The sequence below is a fragment of the Syngnathus typhle genome, linkage group LG1 (genome assembly GCF_033458585.1).
Source record: "Syngnathus typhle isolate RoL2023-S1 ecotype Sweden linkage group LG1, RoL_Styp_1.0, whole genome shotgun sequence".
NCBI classification, from domain to species: domain Eukaryota; kingdom Metazoa; phylum Chordata; class Actinopteri; order Syngnathiformes; family Syngnathidae; genus Syngnathus; species Syngnathus typhle.
Window position 1 is genome coordinate 20,117,659 of NC_083738.1, and position 19,944 is coordinate 20,137,602.

General features: G+C 42.2%; 1 protein-coding gene across 2 annotated transcripts; it reads right to left on the minus strand.

Moving 5' to 3' along the window:
• Positions 1–3,305: 3,305 nt before the first annotated feature.
• On the minus strand, positions 3,306–16,544 carry npm1b (nucleophosmin 1b). 2 transcript variants are annotated; one of them, XM_061275062.1, is made up of 11 exons: positions 16,434–16,544; positions 16,097–16,179; positions 15,116–15,235; positions 14,928–15,021; positions 14,473–14,564; positions 13,879–13,928; positions 13,740–13,794; positions 10,962–11,057; positions 6,348–6,443; positions 6,194–6,268; positions 3,306–3,843 (listed from the first exon to the last, which is right to left on the minus strand). In XM_061275062.1, the coding sequence occupies exons 1-11, from the start codon at positions 16,480–16,482 to the stop codon at positions 3,790–3,792; spliced, it is 864 nt and encodes a 287-aa protein (XP_061131046.1). In that variant the 5' UTR covers positions 16,483–16,544; the 3' UTR covers positions 3,306–3,789. The 2 variants fall into 2 exon arrangements, with proteins under 2 accessions (XP_061131046.1, XP_061131057.1); XM_061275073.1 differs by lacking the exon at positions 10,962–11,057.
• Between the last annotated feature and the right edge of the window lie 3,400 nt (positions 16,545–19,944).

A 19,944-nucleotide genomic window follows, 5' to 3' on the forward strand; every position in this document is an offset into this window, starting at 1 on the left:
AGCTCATGACAAAGATGGATGCCAAACATGAGGACAAATTAACACACTTTTCCCACTTATGATTGTGGAAAACAAAAAGTTAAACTGACCTCTTGATGGAATGTGTCAAATCTACACTTGACTTAAATTAAATTAAAAGACAAACAATAAATCAATAATACAAATACATTTTTTTTAAGTTGCTTAAGACTTTAATGACGATTTTCTTTGGGCATATGTTACAGCAAATTAAAGCTCCACCTTATCCAATCCACACTACAAGTAGTCACGCATGAAATGATCTCTAATATTGAGCCAGAAAAGATTTGAAGTGAGACCTCCAAAGCTGGTAGATTTCCAAATTGATATCATTTCATTTTCATCCCTTAAGAAATACTGTTGACTAAACTAGACTCAAAATATCACTCGCAGCTTTTCTAAGCATTGCACGTTGTCACTGAGAACGTAACCAACGTAAACAAAAAAGTAAAAGTAGTCACTTTTTAATTAATTGCAGGGTAACTCCTGAGGCGATGCTATCACAATCCAGCAACTCTGTGATAATTTAGTGACTGCGCAAAAATTTATTTATTGTAAGAAAATCGTGTACAATCGTGTTACAGATGAAAGATGTAAAAGAATCAAAAATGACTTTTGGATCATAGTTCAAACAATAAAATAAGTGCGGCAACAGTGCCAGGGGTGTTGTCACTAAGGAAGGGCTTCTCAGTATTGCCCTTTTTTTCCACAATATTTAGCAATATTCCCCAAAGGACGATTCTGATCTTTTTATTTAAAGCTGTACGGATGGAACAAAAGTAGACATTACATGATATTCAATGTTACTAAATTATCAATTTAATTTGATAGAGCAGGAAATGGAAATCTACTGCAAGTATTAAAAAAGCTAGCAACGATATAAAAGAACAATTAAAACAAATGTGGGTTGAGTATTTTCATCAAACACATTTTATTGAGCTGCCGTACACACACAATCACTACGTTTAGAAAAGCAGGTAATTAAATTGAAAAAAAAAAGCAACTACGTAATTCTTTCAGTCGACTCTACTAAAAATGGCCTAAAGTGAGACTTGGCTACTATATCTATTTAGAATGAGATGATTAAGAAGGCTGCAATCTATTTAGAATTCGATAATTAATAAGGCTGCAGTAACTATTTGATCAGACAAAATACGTAATGATCAAGGGATTGACGCGGATCGTTAAAGATGGCATCCCAGTGCCAACACTTGGCTCGTAAAAAGGTATTATACGGCGCCGTAAACACACAATAAGCGCCGATTGAGAGCACGCTTGTAGCCGTCGAGACATTCAAGAGTGCAAACAATTACAGCGCCTTGTGTACTTTCAATCGGGGTGACATCATTTTTGACTCATGTCATACTCTGATGAATCCCTCATGATCGTGCGGTAGTAAAGAGGACAATCTCGTTTAATCATAGGATTCTCCCATTAGCAGGTACATTAAAATATACAATGGCTAACTTGTAAATGTACCGCTGCGACTAATGATGTGTTTTTTTTTTAGTTTTTTTTTTTTAAGTAAACACATCTGTGTTGGTTTTAAAGGGCTCATATTGATATTATTTCTTAAGCGGGATACATGCATAATGACGATGGAGGCCATCGAGCATTTTCTCTCTTGTGATCAAAGTAACCAAATGCCTGATTCTGAAAGTCTGAACGATTATCCTGAGCGACTTTATCAAACGGTGCGGGATGTGTGACGATTGACCTTTTTCCTCCACGATCAGCTCGGTAAGTAATCTAATTAGACCGGGAAGATAGCCAATTAAGACGCAACTCGTGCTGTTGCTAGACATAAATGATGACATAACGCGAGTTATATACCACACAAAGATAATCAGACTGCCTTTGCTCAGAAAATGGTCGACGGTTAATAATCGTAGACGTTAAATCGGTTCAGTATTCAAGATTGCAAGTCAGATTTTGAAACCAATGTAGTTATGAGACAAACTAACAGTTCGCCTACCTCTAGCTAGTCCTATGTGTTTTTTTTCCCAGCAGTTGAGATACCCTTTTGGTACGAGGGGAGATATTCTTACGTGTTTAACAACACAAGCGCAGTAAGGACACAAATGGCGATTTTCTTTTGATCCTGTAAGAAGTGTGTGTGGATGTTCTCGACAATCAAGCTATTGGAACATCAGACGATTCTGCTGTATGAAGCTATCTGAGATAGAAGCGAAATGGTGTATGTATCAAATATGTTGAGGGAAAAAAAAAACAAGCTCTATGAGCACCAGGTGTTTTCCTGGAAGAACATCAAATGTGAAAAGAAAAAAGTGGGTTCACACACGTGAAAAAGACAGAAAGATATGCAAGGGTATTTGCAGAATATGTTTGTTTCTATTTAAAATCCTTTTTGGCCAATCAATAGATTTTAGAACTTCAAGGATCTAAACCGTGACTTGGGGGCCCGACATAGCTAAAATACACAAAAACTGTACAAGCATGTATAAAAATGTAACGCAACAAAAAGATGTCATTCACAGAAAAATGGGACGTAGATCAGTTTGGAGCAAAGACATTTAAAGGCACATTCTGCAATATTTCTTTCCTATTGCATTATCATGATTGCGTCTGGCAGGGACGCGCGGCGCTGCCGAAGTGCGGACCTTCCGCAGTCAGTCTTCGGCGTAACGCGCGAGTAAAGCGAGATGCCAATCTCAGCGTGCACATAATTAAATATCTCAGAGCGCCTGCATGCAATAAATGTGACATCTGCAGGTGCTTTGCCTTTTTATAGCTACTGTTGTAGGATTTACACCCTTTTGTGTTAACTTCAAACTCTTTTGATTTTTTTGTCTTAAAAAATGTGTCAAAAAAAGAGGAGTTTCAGTTCCTGGTTGGGAAAAAAGAAAGAAAACTACAAATCATTGCAAAATGTACACATTGATACCATATTAGTTTCAGAGGAGGAGTCACAGCTGGAATTCCTCAAATATATTTGATTATTATATATATATAGCTCAGTGGCCTAGTGGTAGAGTGTCCGCCCTGAGGCTGGAAGGTTGTGGGTTCAAACCCCGGCCGGGTCATACCAAAGACTATAAAAATGGGACCCATTGCCTCCCTGCTTGGCACTCAGCATTAAGGGTTGGAATTGGGGGGTTAGATCACCAACTGATTCCCGAGCGCGGCACCGCTGCTGCTCACTGCTCCCCTCTCCCCTAGGGGATGGATTAAAATCACACGGGGATGGGTTAAATGCAGAGGACAAATTTCACCACACCCAGGTGTGTGTGTGACGATCATTGGGACTTTAATCTTTTAATCTTTAATTCTGTGGGGTGGGTTATTTGAGGAGTGATTTCTTTCGTCACTTTCGACACTGTATTTACTGTGTTGATTGAAATAAGGGATGAAAAGCTATGAACAGAAAATCAAGTCGAGAACCAGCCTTTACCACGTCAATTCTCTTGATAACCTACTACCGAATATACTCGCTGCAAGCGTAAACTCGGCAGGTGTCTCGCGTGCTAGCGTAGCTGTTTATTTAATGCGGGAAGCGGCACGTCTGCAGGTCTGAACTGGCCGCGCTGTCACTTTGCTCCGCTACAGGTGGTGCGGACTGACGAGATGGGCGGCTTCCGCATGTGGCGAAAGCACTCTCCTGCTAAATGTGTTCCGAGCAAAATAGTGTTGCCACGCGTCCGAGTCGTACGCTATTACGACGAGGCCAAGTCGGAAAGCTTGCAGATTGTGCCTTTAAAATTGCCCGACGGATGCAAAAACGGAGAAATGCGTTTCAAGTGGCGAAGTCGTCTACTTCTTCTCCATCTTCAGGGTCTTCAGGAAACCCCACAGGTCCTTGACCACCTGTGGTTGACAGGCAAGACAGGGGAAAAATGCAGAGAAAGACAAGCGTGAGACACATGACTCACTTTTCCTAACATGTTTTCGTGCGTCTCGGCAGTGGGACTTCAGCTCGTGGCTGTTGAGGAGCGACCGGGGTTTGGGTGGGGGCAGTAGTACATACCAGAGTATATGAGTAGGTGCTTCAGGTCTGACAAATCTCAGCCCGAGCTGATGAAACCAAAGCATTTGCACAGATGTTTCTCGGGATCAACAAGAGCTCTCCCCACCAACTCCACCCTATCCCACCCCAGACCAGCACCGGCACTAGCCGGGCCCTCGCTACTTGAAAGGGCTTTTCACCTGCTCTCGACACTACACGGCCAACGTTTTCCAGCTTAACTCTACGCACACGCAATGGTGAAGTCTACTTCTCATCTGTCTCGTATACGTGGCTGAAACTTGGTTGCAATCCGACAAAATCTTTTGGACAAGTTTGCTATTGAAGGAGCCCTGGAAGTTAACAAAAATGGCAGTTTAAAAAAAAACAACAAAAAAAACAGCCGCGTTGCGGTGTTTGTCTCGTGTTTGATGTTATTGCGGTGCTTCGCCCATGCAAATTATTATTCCAACATCCATTCATTTTCTGAATTGTTTATCCTCACTAGGTATTTTAAATATATGTATGTGAGAAGAAAGAAGAAGAAAAAAGTAGAAAAAGAACAAGACAGGACCATGATGTGAGTGCATTTTCTTTACGAAAGGAAAAAGACAACAATGAATTCAGATGTTTTTGGTCGGGGGCCCGAACAAATCAATTGCATTTCTACTAATTTTGATGGGAATAGATGATTTGAAACATGTGTGTCTTTAAGAATGGGAAAGGCCGCAAAATGCAATTCATTTTTTTACGAAAAACAATGATGAAAAGAACCAATTTCAAAACCGTAAATAATAAATGTCCAAACAGTCTTGAATACACTACTGCTATCTGACACTTTGCAGAAGTCTTAGAAGCTTCTCTGAGTGATTCATTTGCACACTGCCAAATAAAAGGCAATGGACTGTTGTTTTGCCACTAAAATGACAAGAAAGCAGTGGAGAAGATTTAGATTCTTCACTGGGCTGGTCAAAGGCCTTGAATATGAACGTGAGACTGGTACCATCTGCATACCACCAGTGCCTTCATTAAGGCTACAAAAGACACGCACTCCATTAAATCACTGGGAAAGAGTCGGTCTTGGCAGGTGTACTCCCATTCCGCCTCAACTCGGTCTGGGCCCACTGATACAAAATGGATATAATTCAAAGAGAACACGGAGTCTTGAAGAGATGTCTGCGTGTGTGTGTGTGTGTGTGTGTGTGTGAAGCCGACTGAAGAGCATAATGGATGTCAACCGTGTGAAGAACAATGGCGCATTCCTGTGACTCCATCGTGGCCAAGAGCTCTTCAGGCTTAAAATGAAGCCAAAGGGCTCTTGACCCCGCAACTGCCAAGAGCCCGAGCAAACCGGCCAGCTACCAATCTTGAGGCAGCGGCCTCCTGAATGGCACCAAGGTCACACGATTCACAACATTTCCTGGAAAGAAATACAGCTTCCAACCACTGCCATGCTTGATGAAATGCAAGACTTCAGTAGATAGCTCATGATTTAGTACAAGCAAATCTCAAACTTTTTGGCTGTAGGGACCCCACACATAGTAAATTATCATTTCTTACCAAGGAACTTTGAGTGCTTATCGTTACAGAGTACTGATACGGCTGGTACTTTTGATTTATAAGATTTCCTTTTACAGAATGATAAAAAAAATGTACCAAGATACTTCTGTCTGACTCAGATGATTCACAGATGCAGCAATATAGCACCAGCTGCTGCCAAAAAAGGACTTACACAATATCTTTTTGCCTTAAGTATTGATGTTTGTTATCAGAAGCCTCCGCGAGAACCCGATACCATTAGATAGCTTGTATCAACACCGGCCCATTACTTAGAGTAGCGGCAAATAGTTTGAGGTCAAGCTTTCTTCTCCCTTGTGGAAAAAAAGACCAAGATGAATAATTCCAGACTTTTCCCACCATCAATGTGACCTATACCTTGTAAAACCCAACAGCAAAAACAAAAAAAATCCAAAAATAATGTGGTTGCCCAAGTTTGCACACCTTCTAATAACTGCACATATACCATGATTTAAAGAGCCTCTGATTAAACCCAAAGTTCAGATGTTCTGGTATGCCTTTCCTAACATTTGGACTGCAAAGAACGTCAGGAAGGTTTCACCAGAGCACTCTCAGTTAGTTGTGGAATCTAAACCCATGTGCACTCAGGAAATATATCACCCCAGAAAATACATCAAATGTGTCACAGTTACTTACTTGTCTGTCTGAGACTTTGAAGGAACTCTTGACAAAGTTCTCAAACTTCTGCTCCGTCTTGGGCAGCGGTCTCCCCTGATGCGAGAAGACAGTAAATCAGCGAGTCGGCCATGCGGCAGACACTCAATTAAGAGCGGCAATCTGCGGGCGGTACCTCTTTGGCTGCCGTCGACAACTTGCTCTTTATCTCGGCCAAGGACAGAGCTTTAGACGGGCCGGCCTGCGCTTTGTCTTTTCCTGGAACAGGTGTCTGGGAAAAATATATAATGTCCAGATAACACAGGCTGTTTGGGATGTCAGATAGAGATTTACAGAGCTGGAGATTCAAAAGATTACATATTAGAGCACTATTTCATCTTTATTTCTATACGATCTGGATGCCATCTGAGCTGCTTATGGTGTGTAAAATAGAGGATTGAGCGGTGATGGATTGATATTATGAGTATCGCAGAACAGCTTGCGCTTCAGCCCCAATCGTGACCTATTTTGTCTGGCCTGCGTTTATAGCCTTGGCATGAGTAAGCAGCTGGACGGAGATAAAAGAATGACAAGGGACGACAAAATGTACCCTAATTACAGCGTCTTTTTATTTATTTTTTTATTTTAATACATCAGGTACAAATTATTACTTGCGAGTCGGGGAGGGCGAGCCCTGTCGTTTCAGTTGTTGAAGTTTCCTTCAATGGCAAATCCCCAGAAATGAAAGACACGTGCCAACGAGCACCATGTGTGTTTAAGTACGTCCTTTTTTTTTTTAGGACATGCCTTTCCGTTCAATACCTTGAGTCTTTGCTGAGCTCATAGACACTATCACAAGGAATGAAGACTGCAGCTTTCACAGTCTAACAAGTGCGTCCAGAGTGTGTCTGAACACACGCACGCAAACTGGATGCGACTGGATGTTACACAAGCCAACGAGCTTGTCCCTGCACGCCAAGGCAGCGTGGAATCCCAAGAAATTGCAGGGTTTCGTCGCTAGCCAGAGACATGTTTGGAGGAAGCAAGAAGATACTCATGGAAGGTGGACAAGCACAGTCCCGGCCAGTCATGTTGTGCTTTGGTTTTCATTTCTGTGGATCAGTCTGCAATAGGCAGGAGAAAAAGCATCATTGACATCATGGTCACCTGATGCTCAATATTTAATGCCTCAAGATTTTTTGGTAGTCAAGGCAAAGTGCCATTTTTCTGTCACTGTTAGAGCCAGAGCTGCGAGTGCAAACACCTGATTTTTCTCTCATCCAACTTGACAGCACTGTATGGAGAAATATGCTGAATTTGATCAAACTGTGCAGGATAGAAACTGGTGCTTAAAGGGAAGATACAGCGTCAGACCTCAGTTCAGTTCTCCGGATTTTTTTTCTGGCCGGAAAAACCGTCACGTCATTTGTGCAAGACAGCATCGTCTCTCTTTGAGAATAAAGTCATTCTACACAGTTGAAAACATGGACCAATCTCAGGAATATGATAAGACATCAGATTTGGAAGATTAGTCAATGTTTAAAAAATATTGTCATCTGTCGCTTTCTCCGCGAGACCTGTATTTTACAGCCTACATCAAAAGGTCGAAATGAAAAGGAAAACTTGGCGCACAAGTGCCCCGCTACAGACAAAGAGCACATATGCCGCTGGCTGCTGGCCAGCCAAATCCACTACATTTATTATTTACAGGCAGCTCTCCACATAAGCCAGCACCAAAGGCCAGCTGTAGACCTAAAACAGCTGATAAACACACGAGCTTTATCATCTGGTCCAGACGCTGATTACAGATGCCACAAGACATGGAACTTAATCGCAAGCACACTCATTTGACGCAATCGGTCGCCTTCCATCCGAAGCAAACATGTTTTTGCAACACCTTTGCTCATCAAGTTTGCCCTGGGGGGGGGGTTAGCTTGACGACGAGAACTCTGCAAACCCACATAGTCCTGAGGAGATGTGGCTCAACAAGAGCAAGTAAGCGCAATCACTGATAAGTTGTGTGTTATGTCAACCCTGGTTCATCAAGCTGTGCGCACGTTAACAGACCTCAATCAACCAGAACAGCCCGCAATCCTTTACAAATAGGAGGCTAAAAGCAACCAAAGCAAGAGGCAAAGCATGTCTGGTATTCAATAGCTGCACTGGTTGTTCTGATTGCCAAACAAATTCCCCCCCTGGGAATTAACGTCGATTAAAACTTCAATCAAGCACACAAGCAATTTCTGCTCTTAACTGTGATTAATTGAACAACCTGCATATGTTCTTTGAGGCTGCACATTATTTTGACCAAGGGTGGGGAAAAAATAAAAATGTTTTAGTAGACTGTTGTCCTGTATGACTTTTTGCCACCTAATGCACAACACATAACAAGAGATGATCCTAGCTCAGGTCTTGTGCGATTGGCTGACAGTTCACAATATATTTACGACTTCAGAGGCACATTTTGGTCAAGAAGTGTTGATTGCATTTCAAATTGTACAAAACCGATGCCATCTTCACACTATCTACTGTAGTAGTTATCTATGTATGTGACAGAGTATGAGCCTGGTGAGTGACGTGGGTGTCGCGAATGAGCGTGCAGAGTTTGCTGTCAAGTGCGTGTTGGGCAACTCTGCGTGAATTGCATCTCGGGTCAAATTGTGGTTTTTTTGTCAATACAGAGATTTATGGCAAGACTTTTGCTTCAATCTTTATGATAATTGATATATTCGATTAATTACTGTCAAAGTCAAAGAAAACGCCAGTGGGAGCAAATCAATTATGAGCATGTTGTATGTTTGGGTTTGTGATCTCATCAGTGTCGTACCTGTGTCGGGAAGTGGTGCTTTCTTAAATCCACCATTTAAATGTCGCACTAAAGCAACTTAGTGGTCTCAGGAAGAAGTTACCGCTTTCAAATGCTGCTTGGGAGTGCAGGCGGCGACTCGTCCTTTTGTCATAATGATGTCATGTAATGTTTCTGGATACGGGGGTCATGTATGTCATTCAGTGGGTTGGTCTGTTTGAAGGTTCTCATGCGCGTTAGTTCCAATCTGACGAGTCATACCCACATAAAAAAAAAAATCTTTACACTTAATGCTATCCAGATAGGCACCTGTTTTAACACATGTCAATCAGCTGCTAAAAACAATGAGTCATCCTCTGGGATAAGCCTGAGCAAAGTGGTTAACGACTTTACAACTCTGACGTCTGCTTTAAGGCATAACTTCTCCAAACTCATCAATCTAAAGAAAACCAGCTGGAAGAAAAATGGACTTTGGATCTCTGCGACTTTGTTGATTCTTATGACAAGCCCAGTTACGCAAGAAGGTGCAGCGACACGCTGGGCCGCGAGAGGTGAGAACTGCAGTGCTGGCAGCGGATCTGACGAGGCAATCTAATGACCAGTCACCTGCGTTTAGGAGAGAAAAAACAGACATTCACGCCCTCTTCCTCGCTCCTCGGGGGCATCTGGAAGCGCAAGCTGCACCAGACATCAAACGCTGGTAATGAGAGCAATTGGGAGAAGGTGTGTCCAGGAAGCGAGGGGTGTGAAGAGGTTGTCAAGAACCAACAGTTGTTCGGTACAAGAGAAGCGACAGAAACAGGCGAAGCTCCACGGGCCAAAGACTCAAACCGGTCGGACGGTCTTGGCAACTTTTGGATAATCCCCAGAAGAGAGACCTAAAAGGTGTGGTGGCCGAACATCATTTTAAATCGCGTGCCATGAACAGACCCTTGCGCCTTTGTGCAAAAATTTAGTGATGTGGAGTTGGTTGTTTTATTGCCGATCATAAAACTGTCATCGTGTTCCCTCCAAGGGCAATTCTTTTTTTTTTGTGCAATTTAGTGTCACCCGTCTTTCTGATAGTTGAAATTTGGAAGCAACTGAAAAAGAACTTGAGCAGATGTTTGTCTCATAACTCATAGCCATTTCAAACCAAACTGGCAGACTTCCTTTGGCCATGGGCTCTTGAGACATTACTGTGTCTCGATTCAAAATTTGGAATCACGGGATGGATTTCCAAAAGAATCTGGGGCTTCCCGACAGCAACGTCTACCAAATAACCATTTTCACCATGACGAGAGAGCGCGTGAGGAGAGAGGGCGATGGATTCCACACTGCAATGAAGACCAAACCAAGCACAAGGCCCAATTGGAATTGCTTGATTCTTATCATGGTGCCAAAAACTCCACGTTTCTGGTATATGCCGTTAAAATTTGGTAACCAAAGGGCAAAGTCTCCTGCCACTGCAGTTCTGGGGTAAAGTTCCTGAGGTGCAAAAGCCCCCTTTTCCTCATCTTGGGAGTTATGTTCTTGGTGTTTCACACAAATCACAACCTTACTCTCGGGGTCAGATAAGCAGCAATTGGTCTGGGTGTTTTGTCTTTGTGGCGAACCGCCTTATCTTTGTTCCTGTCAAAGCCGTTTGATCAAATGCTATGCAAAACGTGCGAGGAAGGCGGCCAATTTGTATTCCCCTGGTGTTGCGTGTTGCCGTGTGGGCTGGCGGGGGCCATCAAAAGGTGGCTGCAACCCAAAACGCAGGGGTCGGGACAGAGGGTCACGGGTTTAAACCTTGCCCCAGGAAACCATTTTAGAGGTCAGGTGTGTTTGCTTAAGAAAGAGGCAGGGTTCAAGATTTGGGCTTTGAGAGGCAACCGCCCAAAACATTCCCCCTTAGAAATTTACCATCAGGTTGCGCTAGTTACAATGCGCTTATCACTTTCCAGAGCACAAGTAGGGTAAAACTGATTTTCATTCATTAGATTTAGTTAATGAAAGGAGATGGTCATTAAGACTAGGTACCTTAGACTGTGGTTTCGCGCCGGATCCTGATGGTTTCTGCGCAGGGCCATTTTGTTTCATCCAACTTTTGTTAGCCTTCTCTGATATTTCCGGGCCCTATGGTGGTGGTGGGGACAAAAATCATAAAGGGAAAGAAAACATAAATGACCGCTGCTAATAAAATAAGCACCGAAGGTCTTCCATTTAGGTTTCTATCGATAGAGTTTACCTGCACGATTATCTACTAACTCCCGTTTCCCGAACGCCAAATGCTTTCCTCGCCTCGGAGCGGGTTGCAAGTGTAATTGCCCGTGTTGACATAACGACTACAACACCATTATGCGTGTCATTTCCTGAAGCGATACTTCTGGAAAGATCAAGTGACGGCATTTACGAGACGTTTTGAACAGCGGAGAACGCTTCGGTCATGACAACACACCTGTCATGTTTCAATATTGACGAGGAAACAATGCATGCTGGAAAATGAGCTGCGGTACAGTCAAAAAGTTTGTAACACAGCCAACATGCTAAAGGTGGAACACTGTGCTCATAATGCGCTACATGTTTGGGATTGCCGCTATCTTCGACAACTACCTTAATTAAACCTTTCCAAAACACTCAAGCTCTTATAAAGTTATGAAAAGTTTGGGGCTTGCTCTATTGGGTGTTCCATGTAGAAAAGCAAATTGCCAGGGCATTCCATAGCACACACTGGGCTCAGTGGCTAGAACGAGTAAATTCTGACAAACCTTTAAGTGTTTAGATGCCAGAAGCTTTCTTGAATAACAAAACGCAGAAACATTCATAAACAACTTTCTACGACTAACGCCCAAGCACTTAACACGGAGGCGAGCTAACAGTTAGCCAATTAACAGCAATCCGCTAACCTAATGTAATAACTGAATCAAGAATTCTGCAAATTTGAGACAACCTCAATCAAATTGAAGACCTCTCCGTCACTAAATGTGATCATTAAAAATCAAGCAAATCCGTCAAACGCACTTTAAAGACAGTTTCACATTCTTATTCATTGTGAAAGTGCAATGAAAAATTGAAAATCAAAAATATCAACCCACTCGCTGATTGTCTAAGATTATTTACATGCAGTTTCACCCATCATCAAGGTATCTGCTTTATTTGCTTATCAAGGAGCGTGAAGCCGTGGGCTCGGGTGACGTAGGAGGGTGAAGACAACAGAATAAATAAATCAACAGGTGACAGACACGCTCAGCTGTCATCCGACCCCAAGGCGAGGATCAGCGCTCATGTCGCAGGTATGCGCATCTGCCCCGCTTTGATCTCTCGCCCTGGCACCGTTTCTTTTTGGACCCGCGTGATTTTGTCAAAGCCAGGAGGAATCACCTGCCGAAATTGGGCCAATTGCACAGACACACACACATGCACTTGAAAGCGATTGCGGAGACACGCAAAACGTGTTCAAAGGCGAGGGCCAGGTGCGGGGCTGAAATGGCACAAGAGACGATTTAAAAAAAAAAAACAATCATATTAACAGTGGGATGACAGAAGGCTGAAGATATGCAGGCTTGCAGAAAAAAAGTTGTGTTAAGACTGAAATCTACATTGGAACCTGCAAAATGCAACAATTTGGAGTTTTGGAAAAGCAATAGCCCAAACTTCAAACCAGCATCGTGTGTGATGGCAGCAAAACCTGCAAGACTCCAGCTCAGAAGGTAGTGAGCAAGTGTGCTTGTGCACCCTGCAAGATTTGCGACGTCACAAGTGGAATGACAATCTGATCTAATAAATTACTCAGTTACATGCTTTTTATTTCTCATTACACGGCTTTATTTATGGCGTGTGCGTGGGAGAGAGAGGGGGGGGGGTCATCAATTGAGTCTGCATTGTGAAGGGGATTCATTGCTTCCAATTTTTAAAAAAGATAAGTAGAAGGGTTAAATACAACCAAATTGTCCATAGAAATGTTATATTAAAGCTTGCAAGGGAGAAAGTGTGTGCTAATCTTGGAGGGGGGGGGGGGGGGGGGGTGGCTTTTAAAACATGGGAAAGGCTCAAATCTACAACTTTTGTCATTGTTTCCCCAAGTGTGGTTTCATTGAAAATTAACGCCCAAAAGTTAGACATGACTAAAAGATATTTCTAAAAAATAGTACCTGCTTAAAAGGTTGGGAAAGGTTGTTGTGACTTATAATTAAAGTTTACATACACAAACAATTTAACTCAAACTCAAGCTTTTGGCCATATTTAGGTGTGTATATATAAAAAATGAGATATAAAAAATCATTTTCCTAATACGAGTTATAATTTACTACCCTCGAAGTAAATCAGTGTTCAGCTTTGGAGGTTCCACTGCACATTGGTTGTATAGATTGATGCAGTAAGTTACTGCAAAAAAAACCTCATGCATACACGGTGTCCACATGGGTGTGAGCGTAGTCATGAAATAGTGCCGTCCTGCTAGTGAGACGGTGAGAATTCCCGCCCGTAGATTACAGAGGAGAAATCCGATCATTACGCCACGCGAACCCTGTGTTTTAGTCTTCAAAAACAGGTGGGCAAAAGCGGGAACAGGATGGAAAACTCATAGATGGGGGGGGGGGGGCAAGATGGACGGTCAGTGGTTGCAGAAGTGGTGGGCGGGGCAGGAGACAAATAAAATGTTGCAAAATAACTTGAGGTAGAAGCTTCTGCCTATGCTGACACCAAGTGGACAACCAAGGACTAACAAGTCCTTTTGACACATGCGGCCTCATTTTCTTTCATTTGGTGAGGAGAATTAATTATTCATCTAAACAGCAAAGCCAAATCGTTCGGTCTTACTTTTTTTACGCTCTTCTGGGGCATGACGTCATCACTGTCGTCGTCTTCATCATCACTAGAACATAGCAAAAGGTAATGTAAAGATTGAGGCTGATAAACTTGGCTGACCAGATTATCAACATTAGGGAGATAAACATACTCATCATCATCTTCATCGCTGTCTTCATCAGAGTCCATTTTGAGCTTTTTCTGCAAAGCGAAGGAGCGAATCGAGTTTTCACATGCAAACCATGAAGTGTTTAAGCAGAGTAGACGCAGCAATGATTGGATTGATTTTGAGACAACCACAATCGTAAATGTAAAACCTGTTCAATATTTACTATGGCAAATCAATATCGAGTTTGGTTAAGATAATCTCGTTTTCAATTTGCTGACTCCGTGTGACATTTGGGTCGTTCAGCGAGACACAAAGCTAATGTTATTCTGCTACACACGTGGCAAAAAGTGGATACACAGGTTAATTGTACCTTCTGCCACCTAGTTGAAGAGCATTTATTCGTTCTGCCTGTCACCATATGTTGCTGGTACAGATAGAGAAACCAGGTTACATTTTTAGTATGAAAAAAAATAAACAGCTTTCATGAAAATGAAATGGAAATCAGTATAATATGATCATTTCTGCCTACACACCTCAAGTGAAATGGCAGGATGCGAGTAGCACGCTTAAGTCAGTAGAAAAACAATTGGAACATTTCCTGAGCATCCACTGAAAAATATTAACTGCGCCATCCACCTGTGAAACCCTTTTCTCCATCATCAGTCCAGCGGGGCGCTTCACCGGCGACGTGTTGTGTTCTTCCTCTTCATTGTCTGAATCCCTCACACCTTACAAAACAGCAAAAATCCCAAATTAGTTTATATTCAGATTTAGCACGCTCGGCTATCTCCCCATCCATTTTCTCTAGCGCCTGTACTCATAGGTGTGCTTGGAGCCTAACCTGGATGACTGAGTGAGAGGCAGGGTACACCCTGGACTGTTGGTTTTCTTTAACAAAGTTCATGACATGTTAAGTGTTAATTCTTTTCTCAAAATCAACAGAATAATAAGCCACAACCTTAATAATAATAGAAACACACTATTCTGTCAGTCCGGAACAAAGGAAATGAAGTAAGATGTTGAACTATAGCACTTTAAAATACATACATTTTTTAAAATTCTGTGAAGAATAATGACGCGTTAATACTCACTGACAAAATGCTGCCCGCTAATGTGTACTGGGCCGGAACCTGACAGGAGGCGCAATGTAACTGGCGGCGTGATCTCAAATCCGCCTAAACCCATCTAGGAAAATCAGATGATATTCCTATTAAATTTCTGTAACAGGACACATCACACAAGCAGCCAAGCACAGATTTGGGTTTGTTTTTTTACTCACTGACGGCAAGACGGATGGCTTCAGCACAACGAGCGGTACTTTTGTGGCCTTTCCATCGTAGGTTAGGGCCTCCACTTCCACCATGTGGAACTTGTCCTCAGCCTCAGCCCCCAGGCAAGCCTGATGGAGTGGCAGGTTTCAGCGTACAACACAATTTAGTGCGTATACACAACCTCACTGTGCACTCTAATTGTGTTCATCATGAAAATACAGTGATCCCTCGTTACTTCAAAGATTTCTTTTCCAATTTAAAAAACATTTAAAAGTCGAAAAAAAACTTCTAAATTGAGGAAACGTGTCTAACCTTTAGGACGATGTAGTGTTGCTCCAAATGTTAGTTTACATTCCTTTAGAAGTCCGTTTTCGCGTGTTAACACGATCGCAAATTAGCATATTTCCGCTAACTCGTTAGCCTGCCCAGTACTTCTTGTTGGTGACCATACTTCGCGGATTTCACTTATTGCGGTTGGTTTTGGGAACCAATTATCCACGATAATACGAGGGATTACTGTATACACTAAGAATATTAATGAATAATCGTGAAAAAATGAATAATTGTGGCTTGTCCTGGCCACCCAGCCACTGTCTATGGCGTTTTCATTGTGTGTTAACAATAGGTTAGGGTTCGGGTTGGGATGAGATATGGCTATGTTGCGTCTCAATCCAAGGCAGCTGGAACATACAGCTCACTCAACAATTTTAGGCAGTGTAGAAGAAGGATGAAAGGAAGCATAACATGTTTCCTTTAAAATGTAGTCATTTAATTTATCCATGCAATTAAAGACCAGGTGAACCAACCATGATCACGTGCCCCTAACGGAAAGCTGCCAGATGGGCGCCAGTCGAAGCTGACGCGGATTCGTGTGTGTTTTGAGCTCCAGGTAAGGAATTGTGAACGAACACAAAAGTTGTTGTTTTTGTCTTTCTGTTGTTTTTCTTACACTTGGCGACGCCAATTTACACTTTTGAAGGACGCCTTACCGCTTTGAGGGACAATTGTTGCTCCGTTTCATCGTCGTCGACGTCAACTTTGTACTCCCGTTTGTCCGATTTGAGGGTACAACCTGGAGAAAGACATGCGACGGGACATTACCGAATACTACGTGCGTGCACACTGCAGGTCTGCAAAGACGTGGAGTAACTTGAGGTAAGCCTGCTTGCCATATTATGTCCTTTATCCTCCGGCTAGCTAACAAAAGATCACAATTGAGGTTAAGGTAAATGTGCCTGTTACACTAGCAGCGTCTATTAGGTAAACCTATTATGTGCGTCAGGTGAAAATACAAAACCAATTCGTTTTATGAAGGTTAGAGCTTACCAAATAAATACATTTGAGGTCTGTTCATATCTGAAATATCGCCCTCCATCTTTGTTGTGTGCGGTGTGGGGGTTTTACTTCCGTACGTCGCTTTGACCGACGCGTCACTAAGCCAATGGGAGATGCAGGAGAGGATGCGTCACGGCGCCAATGGTTTGAGCCAATAGAGTCAATGTAGAGGCGGGGCAAAGAACATTTGAAATCTACTGTAGTTGAACGCTAGAGAGCGCTGTCGTAAAGTGGAGCCGATTTAAAAAAAACGTGAAAACAAAAGGAGGCCTACTGTTCGAATTCCTTTCGTACAACTAAAAGTACAATCTCTAATATATACAGAGGTGCCAAGGCAAAATGAATTAGCACACATCTCTCCAAAAAAATCTCTGGACTGAGAATTGTTTGTGACAATTCTTCCGATTTAAATTACAACCTGTCATCCATCAGCAAACCTAAACAACAGAACAGCTTTAAAATACCTCTTTATGTTTGATTGGCACACGTTGATGCTTGTTAAGATGGCAGAAGAAAAGCATCATTAAAATCTCTTATCTTTCTCCAGATTTGTTGCATCATTGTCTGTTGAAATGACCTGTGCATTTTCAAAATAATCTCATACTGTACATTTATAAATGTCTCTTCTTAAATTGAGCGTGTGAAGATCACTTTGACCTCTCCTATGTTTTAATTGCTGCCGAACCGTGTCCGCTCCAAGTGCAAATGTGACACGCCAGCCAGCTGAATGGCTTGTCAGTTGCCTTTCTTGCCTCATGTCACCGCGTTTGCACAGCAGGTGTTGAGTCACATGCGGGAGCCAAAAGTGCAGATTTTGACCTGTCAGGAATGACTTGTCTTTACGCATGGCCGATCGCTTTGAAGGCAAGGCACATCTGCACGTCGGCGGTTCACTCAACGCCTTTTTTTTTTCTTTCAAGCAACGGCTGAAATTGATATACATACATATGAAATGTACTACATTGAACAATTTCCTGTTTGCGGTGTGTTATTCACCTATTTGCATCTTTTATGGAACCTAACCTTGGGTATTTGCTTAAAAAAAGATCACGATATTTCTGTATTTTGCTCTTTCTGTAATTCTCTAAGATTCCACAAGATGATGACAAAGGTAACATGTAAGTAGTAATTGGTGTCGAGGATGTGTCTTAAAGTGGTACGTCTTGGCTGAGAGACTCGCTGTTCAAGAATAAAAAAACGGAATAAAAAATGGCCTCAATAATTACTCAAAAGCATCACCAAACATTTCAGAGGAAGTTGTGAGTGAATTTTAACAAACGTGGTGCTCACGTCAAAAATGTGAAAAAATTATCAAAGAGGCTTGCCAACAGATAGCAACTTTAGGTTCTTTACAACTGGGTGACTAATAGGGATCCTGAAATATTACTTAAAATATGGCCTGTGTACTTAACAGATTTATGATGGCGGAAGGCCCAGCCTCAAGCATACGCTAATGAAAATAGCATGAAGCTAATTCCACCAATACCTTGGTTGCTACGTTGTATGACTCTATGAAACTATTTTTCAGAAAAGCATAGGATGACTTATCAGCAGAAAAGTCCAATCTAAACTCCTGAAAGAGAAAAAAACAAATTAGTTTTGAATAATGTCAATCGTAATTTGCTTTTTATGTAAGATAAGGAGGTGAATGAATTAAGATCAGAAATCAGACTAATCATGACAACCAGCATTGTAACGTTTGGCATAGGTCAGCTAGAGATGCCAAAATGCTCGATGTACATTTATTACGGCTTTTAGGAACCTCATCAAACCCACAGAGCTGCTGACGTGCAGCAACTCGTATGTATTGCATTAATAAAAGAGACATTCGGCCAAAGTTTTAATACGTGACCAAACGGCAGTTGCTGCACACAACAGCTGGGAATGGCTTGGTGCAGTGAAGCAATGGGCCGGGTCGAGACACAGTTAAATAAACATGTTAGATAAGCTACATCTTTATTTAGACAGCCTGATGAAGCACTGCATTGTCTGTAAAGTAGCAAATGTTGCACTGGGAGCAACACCTAATCCAGAATTTTACACGTGGATTATTAAGGGATAAACAGTTACGCCGAGGGTGATTTCTTGTTTGGATTTGTTATGTAAATAAGTCTTAATTTAGCAAAAAAAAAAGCAACAACAAACATAAGCATCATGTAGCTGAATTGTCATTTGAATTAAATAAATATTGGCTTGCATGACTAAGTTGATTATATGAATAAACATTTGGATTGGAAGATTCAACACAAGGTCACATATTTATTATGTCAATTGTGAGACTGAGTTTGCAAATCATTTTCTGTGCATTCAACTAAAAGAAAAAAAAACATTGGTACAGTAATTTTATTAGCCAGTCGAAATAGGTTTCAGGTCAATATTGGCCCGATATGATAGGCCATCTGGGTGTATGGCTAAAAATGTTTGGTTAAGCCTTCTCCCAGGGAGTCTGTCCTTACTTAAATATTCAATACCGGCAGCTTGCATCAGTGTTTACAGTCAGCCTGTCTGCGTCCCCTCTGAGCTCTGCGAAGTCAACCGTGGACTCTTCAATGGCCTGCCTGATTATGAGTTAAACGTCTCCAAAAAATGGCGACAAGTGACGGCCGCAGACCGAGCGTGACACACGGTCTGTTCCGAAACAGTTGTCCGGTTGTCCCACAATAACAAGATAGGAAGTCTGATACGAAGCTGGGGCTTGACTGTTTGTTCATAAAGAGGGGGGGGGGGGGGGGTTGAGAGCGCCACGAGGAGGGATTAAAAAAAAAAAAAAAATTTAAGCACCTGCAGTAAAGTACAATGCAGTCTTATGAAAACAGCCACGGTAGGAATTTTTCCAAATTGAGCCAAGTCACGTCTTCCAAGGCGGCCGAGACAGGCGGATGAAAGCAGCAGAGGAAATGAGGGCAGAGGGAGGCGTCACCTGGAAACCGGGCCTCTGCTGACAGGATCCCGACCGAGCGAGACGCCCAAAATAACGATGGAACGCCGAGCCCAGCGCCACACGGGGGTTTTCGGGGATGGCTGCCGTTCTAGACAGGTGGTGAGCACTTCTTCGGCCTTTCCGCAGCAGCAAGAAGCCAGCTGATGGATAAACGTTGACGTCTTTTCCAAACCTACTAGACATTTATTGGGAAAGCTTTAGTGTGTCATTTAGTCTTGTAAGGTTGACTTTTTTTCCCCTTGATGTAACAACCCACCCCCAATTTATTTTTACATCTATATCATCAAAAAACTATAGCAATTTATATAAAAAAGCGAAATTTTTGCAGTTAGAAAATACTCATCTACTAAGATAAAAGATAAGATTGATTTATTTTGGTGAAGAAGAGGCAAAGGCATGACCGTTTGGCGTGATGTCACAAGGCCGGAAGCTCATTTACGAGCAAGGAACCTGAATGAGGTGTTTACTGCACCTTCCAGATTACTAATCTTTTGTTATGACTTGTCTGAAAAAACATTTGTCTGATAGGATGGATCGTCCGATAACGGAATGTTTATGGCT